General features: G+C 40.3%; 1 protein-coding gene across 1 annotated transcript; it reads right to left on the bottom strand.

Annotated features, from left to right (window-relative positions):
• Window positions 1-3,205: 3,205 nt before the first annotated feature.
• LOC145389715 (polyprenol dehydrogenase-like) lies at window positions 3,206-12,499 on the bottom strand. The gene is made up of 4 exons (XM_080264916.1): window positions 12,440-12,499; window positions 10,077-10,326; window positions 5,805-5,991; window positions 3,206-4,489 (listed from the first exon to the last, which is right to left on the bottom strand). Exons 1-4 carry the CDS (start codon window positions 12,497-12,499, stop codon window positions 4,384-4,386), a joined length of 603 nt encoding a protein of 200 aa, XP_080121042.1. The 3' UTR covers window positions 3,206-4,383.
• Window positions 12,500-13,201: the final 702 nt, after the last annotated feature.

Raw genomic sequence — 13,201 nt, forward strand, 5'->3', positions numbered from 1 at the left:
TGGAGGTGGGTAGTGGTGGTGAGGTGGCAGGTAAAGTGGCTTTGGGTGTGTAGGGTGAAGGAGACAGCCAGTAGGAGCTCCCGCCTTCATCAGGAGACGGCCAGTAGCCACTCCGAAGGTGCCCTAGAGACGGCCGGTAGCCGCTCTCCCCTCTTTCAGGAGACGGCCAGTAGCCACTCCCACCTTCAACAAGAGACGGCCGGTAGCCGCTCACTTGTTCAGGAGACGGCTGGTAGCTGCTCCCACCTTCGTCAGGAGATGACTGGTAGCCGCTCCAAAGGTGCCCTTGAGACGGCCAGTAGCCGCTCAGCCCTCCCGCAGGAGACGGCCGGTAGCCGCTCCCCCACATGGGCCACAGCCAGTAGCCGGGCCCCAGTGACGGCCGGAAGCCGTGCTTCTAAAAGGCCACAGCCAGCAGCCGGGCCCTGCTGCAGGAGATGGCCAACAGCTGCTCCTTAGTCAGGTGTTGCCACACCTACGACATGATATCATCCAGGAGGAGGGTTCCAGTCCTTGTGGAGAGGCCCTGTGCTATCCCCGGGGTTGTACTGGAGAGCATGCTGGCCTACTCTCTGTGTAACTGAGACACTGAAAAAGTTCAGCAAAGGGGGATGGTCAGGAACTAGTCCTGAGGGCTGATGAAACGGGAGCTCCAGCACTCCCTGTCATCAGCTTTCCATCCACCTCGGGAGTACTGCCCTGATTGAATGGTGCTACAGTCTACTCCCTCAGAGGGTAGTACTCTATGTCTTTTGTACCCAGGAGATCCTCCTTACAATGGGGAGGTGGCAACATCTGAGTGATAGATTGACCCTGTCAGTTGTAAAATTACTCTGTCATCACTTACCAAACATTCTGATACGTTCTTTACATCTTTAATGCTTCTTCCATACAGTATGCCCTTCTTACATTTGACAAGCTTACCCTAATACAGTATTATGATAACTCTTGCAGCTCAGTTTGATCTTTAACACAGAGGCAGTCACAGCCTTCTTCCATTCCACAGATGCAACTTCCCCTATACAGGCTTTCTGGCATACAGTACCTCCAATAAAATTTCATTCCACTCTGTCCACGGCATTTAACCATCTCTGCATACATCTCATCAACATATGCATCTTTGCTGCCATCCCAATAATCAGTTTCATCACTGCATTCTTCACTTCTGCCAATGTCACATTCTCATGCACACATTCTTTCTCTGGACACCACCAAAACCATTCCCTTTCACTAGCCTTTCACAATATTCTTTCCATTTGGTCCTTACTTTGTTTCAATTTAATATTCTCCAACTCTTATATTGTACCTCTTTTTTATGCTCATTCCTACATCTTTGCCCTTCCCAATAGTTTATCGAGTACTGTAGCCTACATATCTTTTTCTTCCTTGATTATCCATCTCTATCTCAACATATTTCTTATTTTCCCTCCTCCTCTCATTCAAATCTCTCTCTTGTATCTACCCTAGCCACTTTTGTCTGCATCCCATCAGGCTGTAAATTTCTTACTAGTTGCTGCCTTTGCAGCACTGAGCACAGTTTTAACTAAACACTTCATGCATAACCTTTACAAATTATGCAGATCCATTTGCTCCTAGTTCACTGACCCAAACTCCTCCATTAAATCAAACATATTCATCTGCCAATGCTGCGTTTCTTAGCTTTCTGCTTTCACCAATGTCTTTCACTCTGAATACTCCTTTTACCCTTTAACATTTCATGCCCAGAACACTCAAGCACCTTTTTCTCTACAAGCACATAATCACTAGGCTCATTTCAACATTCTCTTCAGTCTCTCTGTACCATGTGTATTTATGTACTTCTTTGATATACAAGTCACTGTTGCATAACATTCTTTACTATTAACTCCTTCAGTCACTGTCCAGTATCATACTCCCTGGGGCTTCAAACTGACACATGCAGCATATGTTAACTCTCCAGTGTAGGGCTCCCATCATTCCAAACTGTCCCACTACATCACTGACATGGCTGGTGTTATCAGTAACTATGATTAACACCTTGTAATTATGGGCAATTGTCCTACCACCACCAAAACCTATTTTCCTCAAACCCTTCACAGCATTCTTCATTTCTGCCACTTTTACATTTTCTGGCACCATATTCCTACTTTTTGCACTGGATGTTGCTGTTGAACCACAGTCTGTTTGGTTAAGCAGACCCATCAACCACAGGCATGCAACCACCCTGCACTGTTATATCAAGTACTCAGTATTTATGATCAATCCTAACACTATATTTCTGTTATATCTATGTATGATTCTTGAAAGTACACCAGGCATGCATGGAAGGATACTGATAAGAAAGATTAATTTATCCTTGTATTTCAAAACCTTATTTCTCAATGACCTAAGGTTCCATATTTTACATGACTTATTTACAACTGTTGAGAGTTTGGCAGAGAACATACCTGAGGCCACAACTATAATACTGTTTACTGTACTTACAATATGTATACATATACAGAACTTCAGCCTTAAACTAGTCCATAAAACATAATTGTTGAAAGTAATCCAAACACTGTTTACATTATCTTTAAAAAAATATATATATGGAAGGTTATGTGACTGAGGGAAACATGAGGTGGATTGGACTCGTAATGATTTGACTGAATATTAATGTATGGCCACATACAGACGGAAGTCTGTGATGAATTTGCAAGAAACTGAGATCATTAAAGGACAAATCACTCAGGAAAAATATTTCCTCATGGCAGCTGCATACACTCCAGAAACAGCTGCTTGTCTCTTCTTGATTACCTCTTCTTGCTGCTTTACTGCCCTGTTGTTGGGTTCCAAAACTAATGCATCCTTTAAATCACTTAATGCTAATTCATAGTTTTGTAGTTCAGTATTGGCCATTGCCCTTCTATACAATGCCTTGACATTTTGGCCATCAATATTAAGAACTGCTGATGCTGCAGATAATGCAAGACTATAATTCTGGTGATGTAAATGATACAGAGAAATATTGTTATAACACTGACTTTTGAGTGCCTGAACATCTTGTAAAATCTCACTTCCTTCCTTATTCCCAATCATAGCTAACCATTTAACAGAGTCCACAAAACTTGAAAAAAGCACAGGCATGTTTTGCTGCAGTTCCTTGTTTATAAAGGGTATTGCCAATATTCTTGTATTCAGTTGCAATGGCCAGCTTTGTCTGTGGAGAAAGGTCATATACTGGTCTTCCACTCTCTACAACTTTGAGGTGGGCAGTGCAAGAAAGTGTCAAAGTAAGAGTTTTGTCTTTGAGCTTCCTGTGATCAAGACCTAATGCATGATCCCATGGAAGAGTTATGTCTAGGGATGCAGTTTCATCATCAGTCATAAGTGAGAATGCTGTCTCAAGGGCTGTGTCAAGTGGAGATGTAGCATACCCCAAATGCCGTACACCAGTGGCATTACATTTAAGATAATTAGAGTCAAGTTCCTCCATAATATATCCTTCCAATTTTTTCAGTTCTGCTCCATGAAAATTACAATATAACTCAACATTCTCGATATTTGCAATGATTCTGGCTAGTTCTCTTGGCCTACCTTGACCAGTGTAATGTAAGCTACCCTTTATGTCCACCTCTCTACATTTATTAATGCTAATATTCCTCATTTTGATAACTCTTGCACATAAAATTATCAGTAACTTTCAATACTTTATAAAAATCATATGAAGGCTTTGTGGTTTTAACATTCAGAGAAACTGGTGAACTGTTAGGTAAAACATGACCTATAAGATATGAAATGCAAAATACCCAATATCAACTCATACAAACATCTCTTTATTACACTAGTGGTTGCCAGTACTGAATCCAAAATGTTCTGTTTATAAAGCAGTCTGAAGAAATTGATACGTACTTCAAAGAACAGGTACCTGGCAATCCGAATTCATTCAATAATATACTATCTTGTTTTTATTATCCTTAACAATTATTTGTCTTGGGGAATTTTATAATGGTTTGGTACAATACAGTACTGATATTAACCTGTAGCACTGTAGGGTTATGACTGCAGTATTAATCCACTAAATAATGCTAACCTTTTTAGTATCAATTTACCACTGTGAGAAACAGTGTTGCTGGGCTGGTTGAGTAATGCAATTAGTTTGTTGTGGTGTTAACAAACTTAACATCAATACTTAATACTGTACCAACACTGCCTTGGAAAATGGACATTACTTGAAAAAAAGAAGCTGCTATCCTGGAGGTTTAGCATAAATGTTAGAGAATAACAAGGGACACATTGGCAAATGAAGTCATTTCTTTTCCCAACTATAATTTAATACTGCAGGCAGCATACCAATCACTAAAGGCCATCAACCCAACTACAGTAATCTAATAATGACAAAATAGGAGAAAAAAAAAATCTGTTCTAATTCTCAAGACTTTGAAGGCCAGACAGTTCCTTTGATGCAGCAATAAAGCTCTTGACTACTGTGGCATCATAGCTTTTTTCATCCTCAGTGACCAAGAAGCTGCTGTGAATGCATTAAAGATAAAATTAGTACAGTATAACAAAATTCATGCACACTGCAAAGAGCAGAAAGTTAGTTCATTGAAAGAGTTCATCTGCCTTGCTCAAAATCTGCATACTGTACTGTCAAAGTTGCACAGACAAGGTTTTATGGGGCAAAATGATAAATAATACCCCGTACTTCTGTTCTGCAGCTAATTTAATTAACTTTTATAATGATGATGATGATTAGTATTACTACATGATAATGATGATGGTGATATGATGATGATGGTGATATGATGATGATGATTAGTATATGATCATGATGATGGTGATATGATCATGATGATTAGTATTACTATATGATCATGATGATGGTGATATGATGATGATGATGACAACTATGAAAGTAACTATCAGGATCATCTACACTATCTATCTATCTATCTACTGCCAGACGCCTCAATCCCGTTAGGGGTGGCCACAAACAAATCGCCTCCACGTCACTCTGTACCCCGCCATTTCATTGCCCCGCTCCCAACTCACACCCCTCTCATATACCTCTCCACCCCATCCCTCCATCTCATCCTCGGCCTCCCCCTCCCTCTTCCCCCCCTCCACCTCACTCACATACACTCTCTTCGTCAGTCTTTCACCCTCCATCCTCTCCACATGGCCAAACCACCTCAGTGTGTTCCTCCTAACGCTTCCTATCACATCCACATCCACACCACAACGCTCCTTTATATCCTCATTTGTCAGCCTGTCTCTCCATGTGACTCCACAGGCTCCTCTTAAATAACTCATTTCCACTGCTCTCACTCTTGACTTGTGTCCTTCCAACAACGTCCAAGCTTCACTACCATACGTTAGAGTTGGTATCACAATACTGTCATGTAGTAACTTTTTCACTTCCATGCTCACTTCCCTGCTTCTTATCACTGCTTTCAAGGAACCAGCAACCTTTCTTCCCTGCTGTACCCTTTCAACCACTTCACCCTCCAAACCTCCATCCTTACTCATCACACTACCCTAGTACTTAAACGTACTCACATTTTCCAATTCCTCACCATCCAACCTCGCTGTACATTCACTGACTTCACCTCTCTCAAAGATCATCACTTTACTCTTCCCTACATTCATCTTTAGATTCCGTTTCTTACACACACTCCCAAACTCATCCACCAAGCCTTGCAGCTCTCCTTTGTCTTCACTCAACAACACAGTATCATCTGCAAACAACAGCCTGCAGGTTACTTTACACAGAGTGACAAACCAAGCTGTTTCCTGTACACCAGTATTAATATTATGGATATGTGCATCTCCTTGCTACTTACTTGACATACTTCCCAGTGACAGGTTCAGGTGTGTTGAGGGCATGGATAGTGGACTGTGCACCCTCTTCTGTTCCCCGCATGAAAATGTAGCACTTTAGTCGTGTGATAATCTCACTCCATGCCTGCCAGGAGTGCCGGTAGATCCCTGTCCACACATTGCCTGGGTCAGTCAGCAGTACCACCACATCTGTAAGCATACCCACAGACCTCAAGGAAAAGAAAGAAAAAGATCTCATTCTCATCTTTAATATCATCATGCATCTATTTCTCATCTTTAATATCATCTTAAATATACTGAGTGCCAAATGAGTGGGATACTGAAAAATACAAAATACAAAACAAAAGATCAAATTTGATTACCAAACTGCCCTCCTTCAGTTTCTATCCCACTTTCTATGCCTTTGTCTTGGGTCATTTTACTGCTGAAGCTTTTAAATCCATCATTTATTCAAAGCTATGGTATCAGTACTGAGATCCCTATGGGTTCTGTCCTTCACCTTGAAAAGTTTCCTTTCTCGACATTCTATATCTGCAGCTTTTCCTGTAAGCTGTTTATTTAAAGTTATGGTATCAACACTGACATTCCTCAGGCTTCTGTCCTTCACCTTCCATTCATTCATTACCTTTCAAGTTGCCCAATCCACTTATGCACTAATTATTTTACCTTTCACTTTTCCACCAGCTTCTCACAGCATTCACAACAGTCACAACATCCACAGAATGAGGCTTTGGTACACATGACTTGTGATTTACATCTTATTTTTTATTGGGACAAAACCTTGTGTTTACTGCTCCAGCCACAACATCTTATCTTTTGACTCTGCTACTCTTCCGCATGACTATTCCCATACCTCTAACAGCGCACAACCAAATTTACCATCTCTCAATATCCTTGGTGTCTATACATGTTCAGCTTCACAGAGTTAGGTGCACTGAACTGTGTTTTCTTTAGTCTCTACTCGGTTACTGACTTTGTACAGTTCAGGGGCCTCTGTGTAAACCAACCAACCAATCAACCTCTCTCTCTCTTGTATTGGGAGAGGGATGCAGAAAGAAAACTCAGGAGCAGTGACCAGAATGCAATTATACAGCCAGGTGAGAAGTTATAAATGACAAGTATTCTCTGTGGAACAGCGTGACTAGTCAAGGGCCTCAGGGGTCAGTGTTGGCCCTGAATATACACCCACTGCAAATTGACTTAGGACCTACACACAGACTTGCTATGGGAGAGCTGTCTGTCTTTGCTTTGTGTTTCCACCTCTACCTAGTGAATTTTTTGGGCAAGAAGTAACTGACAACTCCTCTGGCATTGGTAGGAGGTGGTGAAACACTCAGCACGTCAGTGCTTGCCCAGAAGCGAGGGTGGGAGTATATGTTCCTGTCGCTCTGAGCTTGCACCTCCCTCTTTCTTCGTATGCAGTACTGTTTGCCCTGTTATTTTCCTGCAGTTGAGTTATCATGCATGGAAAGTACTGCTCAAGGGATGAGAGGGTCTGTATCATTGCATGGAGGCAGGATAATGTCCCTATCACACAATTTGTGAACGTGCCAATGACATAAAGTCGACCATCATGAAGATTCTTGCTGCAACGCATGGTCTGCCATCTGATGTCATACCAAAGCACAAGCATGGCGGTGGAAAGAAGAGGACGACTTCTAGAGGTACAGATACGCTTTTGAAGAGGGAAGTAATCAAGAATCCTCGACTGACAGCAGCAGAATTGAAGAGAATGCATCCCCAGCTGTTACAAGACGTCTCAATTCGAACTATCCAACACTGCTTGCAGAAGGAGCTGGGTTTGCCAAGCTGCACCACAGCCAAGAAACTGCATCTCACTGACCGCATGAAGAATCAGCGCGTTTAGTCTGCCAAGAAGTATGCACACTAGATATCGGATAAGTGGAGAAAAGTTGTTTTCTGATGAAAGCACATTTCAAGTGTTCCAGGTGCGTTCTGCTAAGATTCGTCGCCCTGCCTCCCATAGTCGATATGACCCTGCTTACACGGTCCAATACCTTGCCACTAGACCACAAGGGAATTTACAGTGTTGTGCAGTGTTATGAAACTAGAATTTAGAGTGCAAAGGATTAACTACCGACCAGTATCACTAACTAGTGTTGTAAGCAAGGTATTAGAAAAGCTAATAAGAAAAGTTTGGGTAGATCATCTAGAAGAACACAATATGATAACAGAAAGACAGTTTGGTTTCAGAAAGGGAAAATCATGAGCTACTAATTTGTTGAGCTACTATGACAGAGTAACAGAAACATTACAGAACAGAGAAGGATGGGTGGACAGTATCTATTTAGATTTCGAGAAAGCATCTGGCAGAGCACCGCACCAAAGACTTTTATGGAAACTGTACCATCAAGGAGGAATTCGAGGCAAACTGTTTTGTTGGATGCAAGATTTTCTCATAAAAAGAGAAATGAGAACGGTACTAAGGGGAAACTACTCATCATGGAAAGAAGTGACTAGTGGAGTACCACAGGGTTCAGTGCTGGCACCAATCATGTTTTTAGTGTATATAAATGATATAGACAGTAACACTGGAAATGGAAGCTATCTAAATATGTTTGCAGATGATGCAAAAATACAAAGAAGAATTACTAACACAGACTCTTGTAAAGAGCTAGAAGAAGAATTAAATAAACTACATGAATGGAGTAATACATGGCAAATGGAATTCAATGTGGACAAGTGTCATGTAATCAAGTTTGGTGAAAGTGGAAAAAGACCTGATTGGGATTATACGTTAGGAAATAAAACCCTACACACATCAGAAAGAGAGAAGGACCTAGGTGTGATTATCAATAACAGACTATCTCCAGCTGACCACATCAGTGAGAAGGTACGGAACATGTATACACTGCTTGCAAATATGAGAATGGCATTCACATACATAAATGAAGACATGCTAAGAAGGATAATAACATCATTCATCAGGCCAACCCTGGAGTATGCATCAGTAGTCTGGAGTCCTCATCTCAAAAAACACATAGACAAGACTGAAAAAGTTCAAAGGGCCGCTACAAGATGGATACCAAGCTTAAGGGATCTAAGCTACGAAGAAAGACTAAATAAACTGAATCTACTAACACTACAGGAGAGAAGGAAAAGAGGTGACATGATAATGCTATATAAATGCATATCAGGGAAGGAGAAAATAGACATAAATGATTACTTAACATATGGGGAAGCATCAGCAAGAGGACACTGCAAAAAAATGCATAAGAAGAGAGGTGATAAAGACGTAAGGAAATTCAGCTTCCCAAACAGAGCAATTGATCATTGGAATGCATTACCGAATGAAATAATGTGTGACAAAACAATTCACAAATTTAAGGATATGTATGATAAATATGGTTTAAGACATGGGACAGTACGAGCTTGACTCATTCCTGTAAAGATACAATTAGGTAAGAACAATTAGGTAAGAACACACATATACTGTACATACAAACACCATACACACATGAAAAAACACCACAATGCCATACAATCATAAAAAAAAAACAACACATACAATAATACAATAAACCAGACACACACGCACACGCACACCGCTCGCTGGTGCAGTGGTAACGTTCTCGCTTGCCAACCGGTGGACGGGAGTTCGCGCCTCGCTCAGGTTGCAAAAAGTTTCACTGACAAAGTGGGTGGTTACTGTCCCCCTTGAGCAAGGGGAGAGGTGTGTGCGTGTGTGAAGGTCACAGCCTTGCCCTTAGATCGGACTATATGAGCTCTCAGCTCCCTTCCGGGAGGGTATAAGCTGACGATCACGACCATCAAGTGATCCTGACTGACCCGGTGAATTACACATATATATAAACAAACATACTAAAGCACACCACATGCATGCAGAAAACAGATCACAAAGAAATAAACACCAACACACAAAATCTTTTTCATCTAGTTCTCTAACAAATGAGTTAACCAGTAGTTTGTCTTTTATGTACCCAATTGATCACCTTGGGATATATTTTCCACATTCTGCCATGTCCATTGCCTATAACCAAGTGTTACACAATTTTGGAAGGGACAAGTATTGGTTTTCAGTATGATTCCTTAAAAAAAAAAAAAAAAAAAAAAAGTAAAAGGCCTGACTTGCAAGATATACATATAGCTAATCTGAAGTTATTGACTACTGTACAATTTTCAGTAAATGATGAGCTCTTTCTCAAATAATCTGTTAATTCTTCCCCCACAATAAACATGGCAACAAAAAACATTTAATTTTACCACACTGATGACTAGGAACTTTCAATTACCTTCTGAGGTTTTAATGAGATGAGCAGCAAAAAGGTGAAGTGCCAATTTGGAAATGCCGTAGTTCTTCACATGGTCGGAGAAAGAGTTGATCACCTTCACTTGTTTAGGGTTGTAGCTTATTACATCATCCACAGTCACTAGCTTATGGGCCTCAGATGACACAAACACAATGTGAGGGGTGGATGAACGTTGAATACTTTTCAGAAGGAGTGAAGTTAGAAGAAACACACCTAGAAATACATCATAGTGCTGTAACGCAGTATGACAAAATTTTTACAGTGCATATAACCAGTACAGTTATTCCTAATACACCTATGTAACCAACATTATGAAATCAAAAGGTAAACTGCAGTCACTCAGCATCTACAAAATGTAATAAATCATTATTCACAAAAATTGTACATTACTGTATACAGTATTCCAAACACTATCGCTATGATCTAGAAGTAAAATTCCAGTTGGTTCAGTTTTTGCAAGTTCAGATAAAATTTCTGAAATTCCATTCTGGCCCAGTTGAAGTCTTCCAGTTATACTACCGTATTGCTCCCTCCCATCGAAAGACATACAATATACAAGTACAAAAATACATTTTATAAAATGCATTATGATGAAGGGATGTCAGTTTGCCAAAAATCATTGGTACAAGGATGAGGCAGTTAAAGGACATACCTGGTAACTACCTGTATAACTGCATCCTTACATGCAGTAAACATTCAATTTATATTTGTACTGAAATCTCCAGTTAAAAGCAATTCTTTCCGATTTCACTTCCATTCTATGTAGTAGGGCTCTAAAACTCTGAATTGTACTTTCTGCCAGGTCTTCATATTTGCTGCTCTCCCAGGTGTTTGTTCTGGGTGGCATGTATAAATATGTCACAATTACTTTCCCTTCAGATGTTTTATTTCTAATGAAATTAGTTCTATTTGCGAGGGTATTCACTTTTTAGCAACACTGTAAACTATGTATGCCATGTTTCTGTATTGCCATATAAATATTTTATGCACAATAAGGTTACTGTTCTTTTGTATATTATAATACGTTAAAATTGTATTCATATGTGATTATCTTATTTGTGGTGCCTTTTACACATACAACTGCTGTTTCACATCGCGGGTTTGGGAAAGCAGCAACACTGTACACAGAATTGCTGCCCTCTTTATCCTAGTTACCCAGTTTAGAGTAGTAGCATCATATCTTCCTTTCTTCCTAATCCCTGTTGTTTATGTACCATACCACTTTCTTACTTGTAATCCCACTACTTTGAAAAACAAAAATTTGCTCCTCTCTTTCTCTGATTTTCTCATTTTCTTGTTTTTGCTTCTCTCCTTTACTCCCCTTAGTAATCCCCATTCCTCCCAGTTAGGTATCTTCTTATCCAAACTTTTTAAAGTCTTCATTTTCCATTAGTTTGTTAGTATTTTTAAATATTTGCCTCTACAGTGTTCACACTTTTGGAAGGTTGCTTTCAGGGGCCTTGACTTATTTATCTCATACTTCCCTAGCCCTTTGTGTTCCTCTATATATTTTATTATAGATATCCTCTGATATTTCCTCCTGATATAAACTCCTGACTAACATAAGAGTAGCATTTCATTATATGGATGAGGAAATGATGAAAAAATTGATAGGCGGCCATGATCAGCCCCCAGGTTAGAATATGCATGCTGGTAGTGTGGTCCCCACACAAAAGAAAGATGATAAACAAGATTGAGAGAATACAAAAGAACAGCAACCAAGATGTGGTCCCCAGTCTGACAGACCTGTCATACAGAGAGAAGCTGGAAAAACTGGATTTGCCTATACGTTGCTGATTTGCCTTCGTTAGAGGAAAGGAGAAAGAGGGGAGACATGATTGTGGTGTTCAGGACCATGAGTGGGAGTAGATAAAATTGACAAAGAATATCTGTTTGTATGGGATAAGAGAGCAACAAGAGGACACGGAATGAGAGTGAAAAAAGTCAAGCTGCTTGAAGGATATCAAGAGAAATATAGTTTTTCCTTACAGAAAGAGTATAGATCTTATGAGGAATAGTCTGGACAAAGAGATCGGGCTCCAGTCTTAAAAACTTAAACGAGTTTAAAGCTAAATTGTTCGACTTATTGAGAAACACGCCCGACGGAAACCCACGGAGCATAGTACATTCTGTGATATATCACAAATTAGAGTATATTAGAGTAAAATACAGTAGAACCTATCGGTCCTCAGAACACAATCCGTTCTGGAAGGCTGTTCCAGGACCCGAATTGGTCGAGGGACCGAACTAATTTTCCACTATAAAGAAATAACGTTAAACCAGCCCATGGCCAGAAACTCTTATATCCATAACTCTGCTTCCTCCTGCCCCACACCCCACTGTACCTGTCCCACCATCTCGAGGGCTTCAAGGCGAAGTTTCAGCTCTCTAAGGGTAAAAGGCATTGTTCATTCTCCCCCCTCCTCTAAGCCCCTCAGCCTTAGATATCCCTTTTCCCAAACACTCAAGCAATGCTCCATCCCATTTTTGTCAAGTAAAAATCCCATTTATTTACAACTTTGCACACTTTAATTAACCATTTTGATACCCTGTGACATTTCTTACATGGTTGTACAGATTGCTGTCATGAATATGATGTACAATCCAGGGATGGGGTGAGAGGAGAGGAAGGCTATAAAAAATACTTTCAAGAGAGCTGGGGGACTTTGGGAAGAAATTTTTTAAATTTCCTTAGACACATTAAGCCATACATCAATAGTTTCAACAGCACATTTTGAGCAATTCTTTTTTAAGCGGTAATTTTCAGTTATAAAATGACTGCGTAAAAAGAGGTCCTAACTGTAATTCTAACCTTTGTGCTCTTTCACTTTTAATTCACGTAAAGAAGTGAGAGGGTTAGGACACCTTCTACCGCATGTGGCCACCGAGGGGTTTAAATCCCAAGGAATTGGGTGGAGTTCATTTCTCACAGTGCTTACACTGGTGCTCTAAACCCAAATGTCTGAAATGAATAGCCTAACACTATGCCTCTACACTCCTGATGGGGAAATACAGGATGATGCAATAAACAGATGTTGCATTCAAAGGACTTGGAGAAAGCTTAAATTAAGGCCCCATTAGTGAAAAGTTTATGGAGTATGGTCTTG

This window comes from Coenobita brevimanus, unplaced genomic scaffold, assembly GCF_032717465.1.
Source record: "Coenobita brevimanus isolate Jiangsu-jjx unplaced genomic scaffold, ASM3271746v2 jjx.HiC_scaffold_1965, whole genome shotgun sequence".
Lineage (NCBI taxonomy): Eukaryota > Metazoa > Arthropoda > Malacostraca > Decapoda > Coenobitidae > Coenobita > Coenobita brevimanus.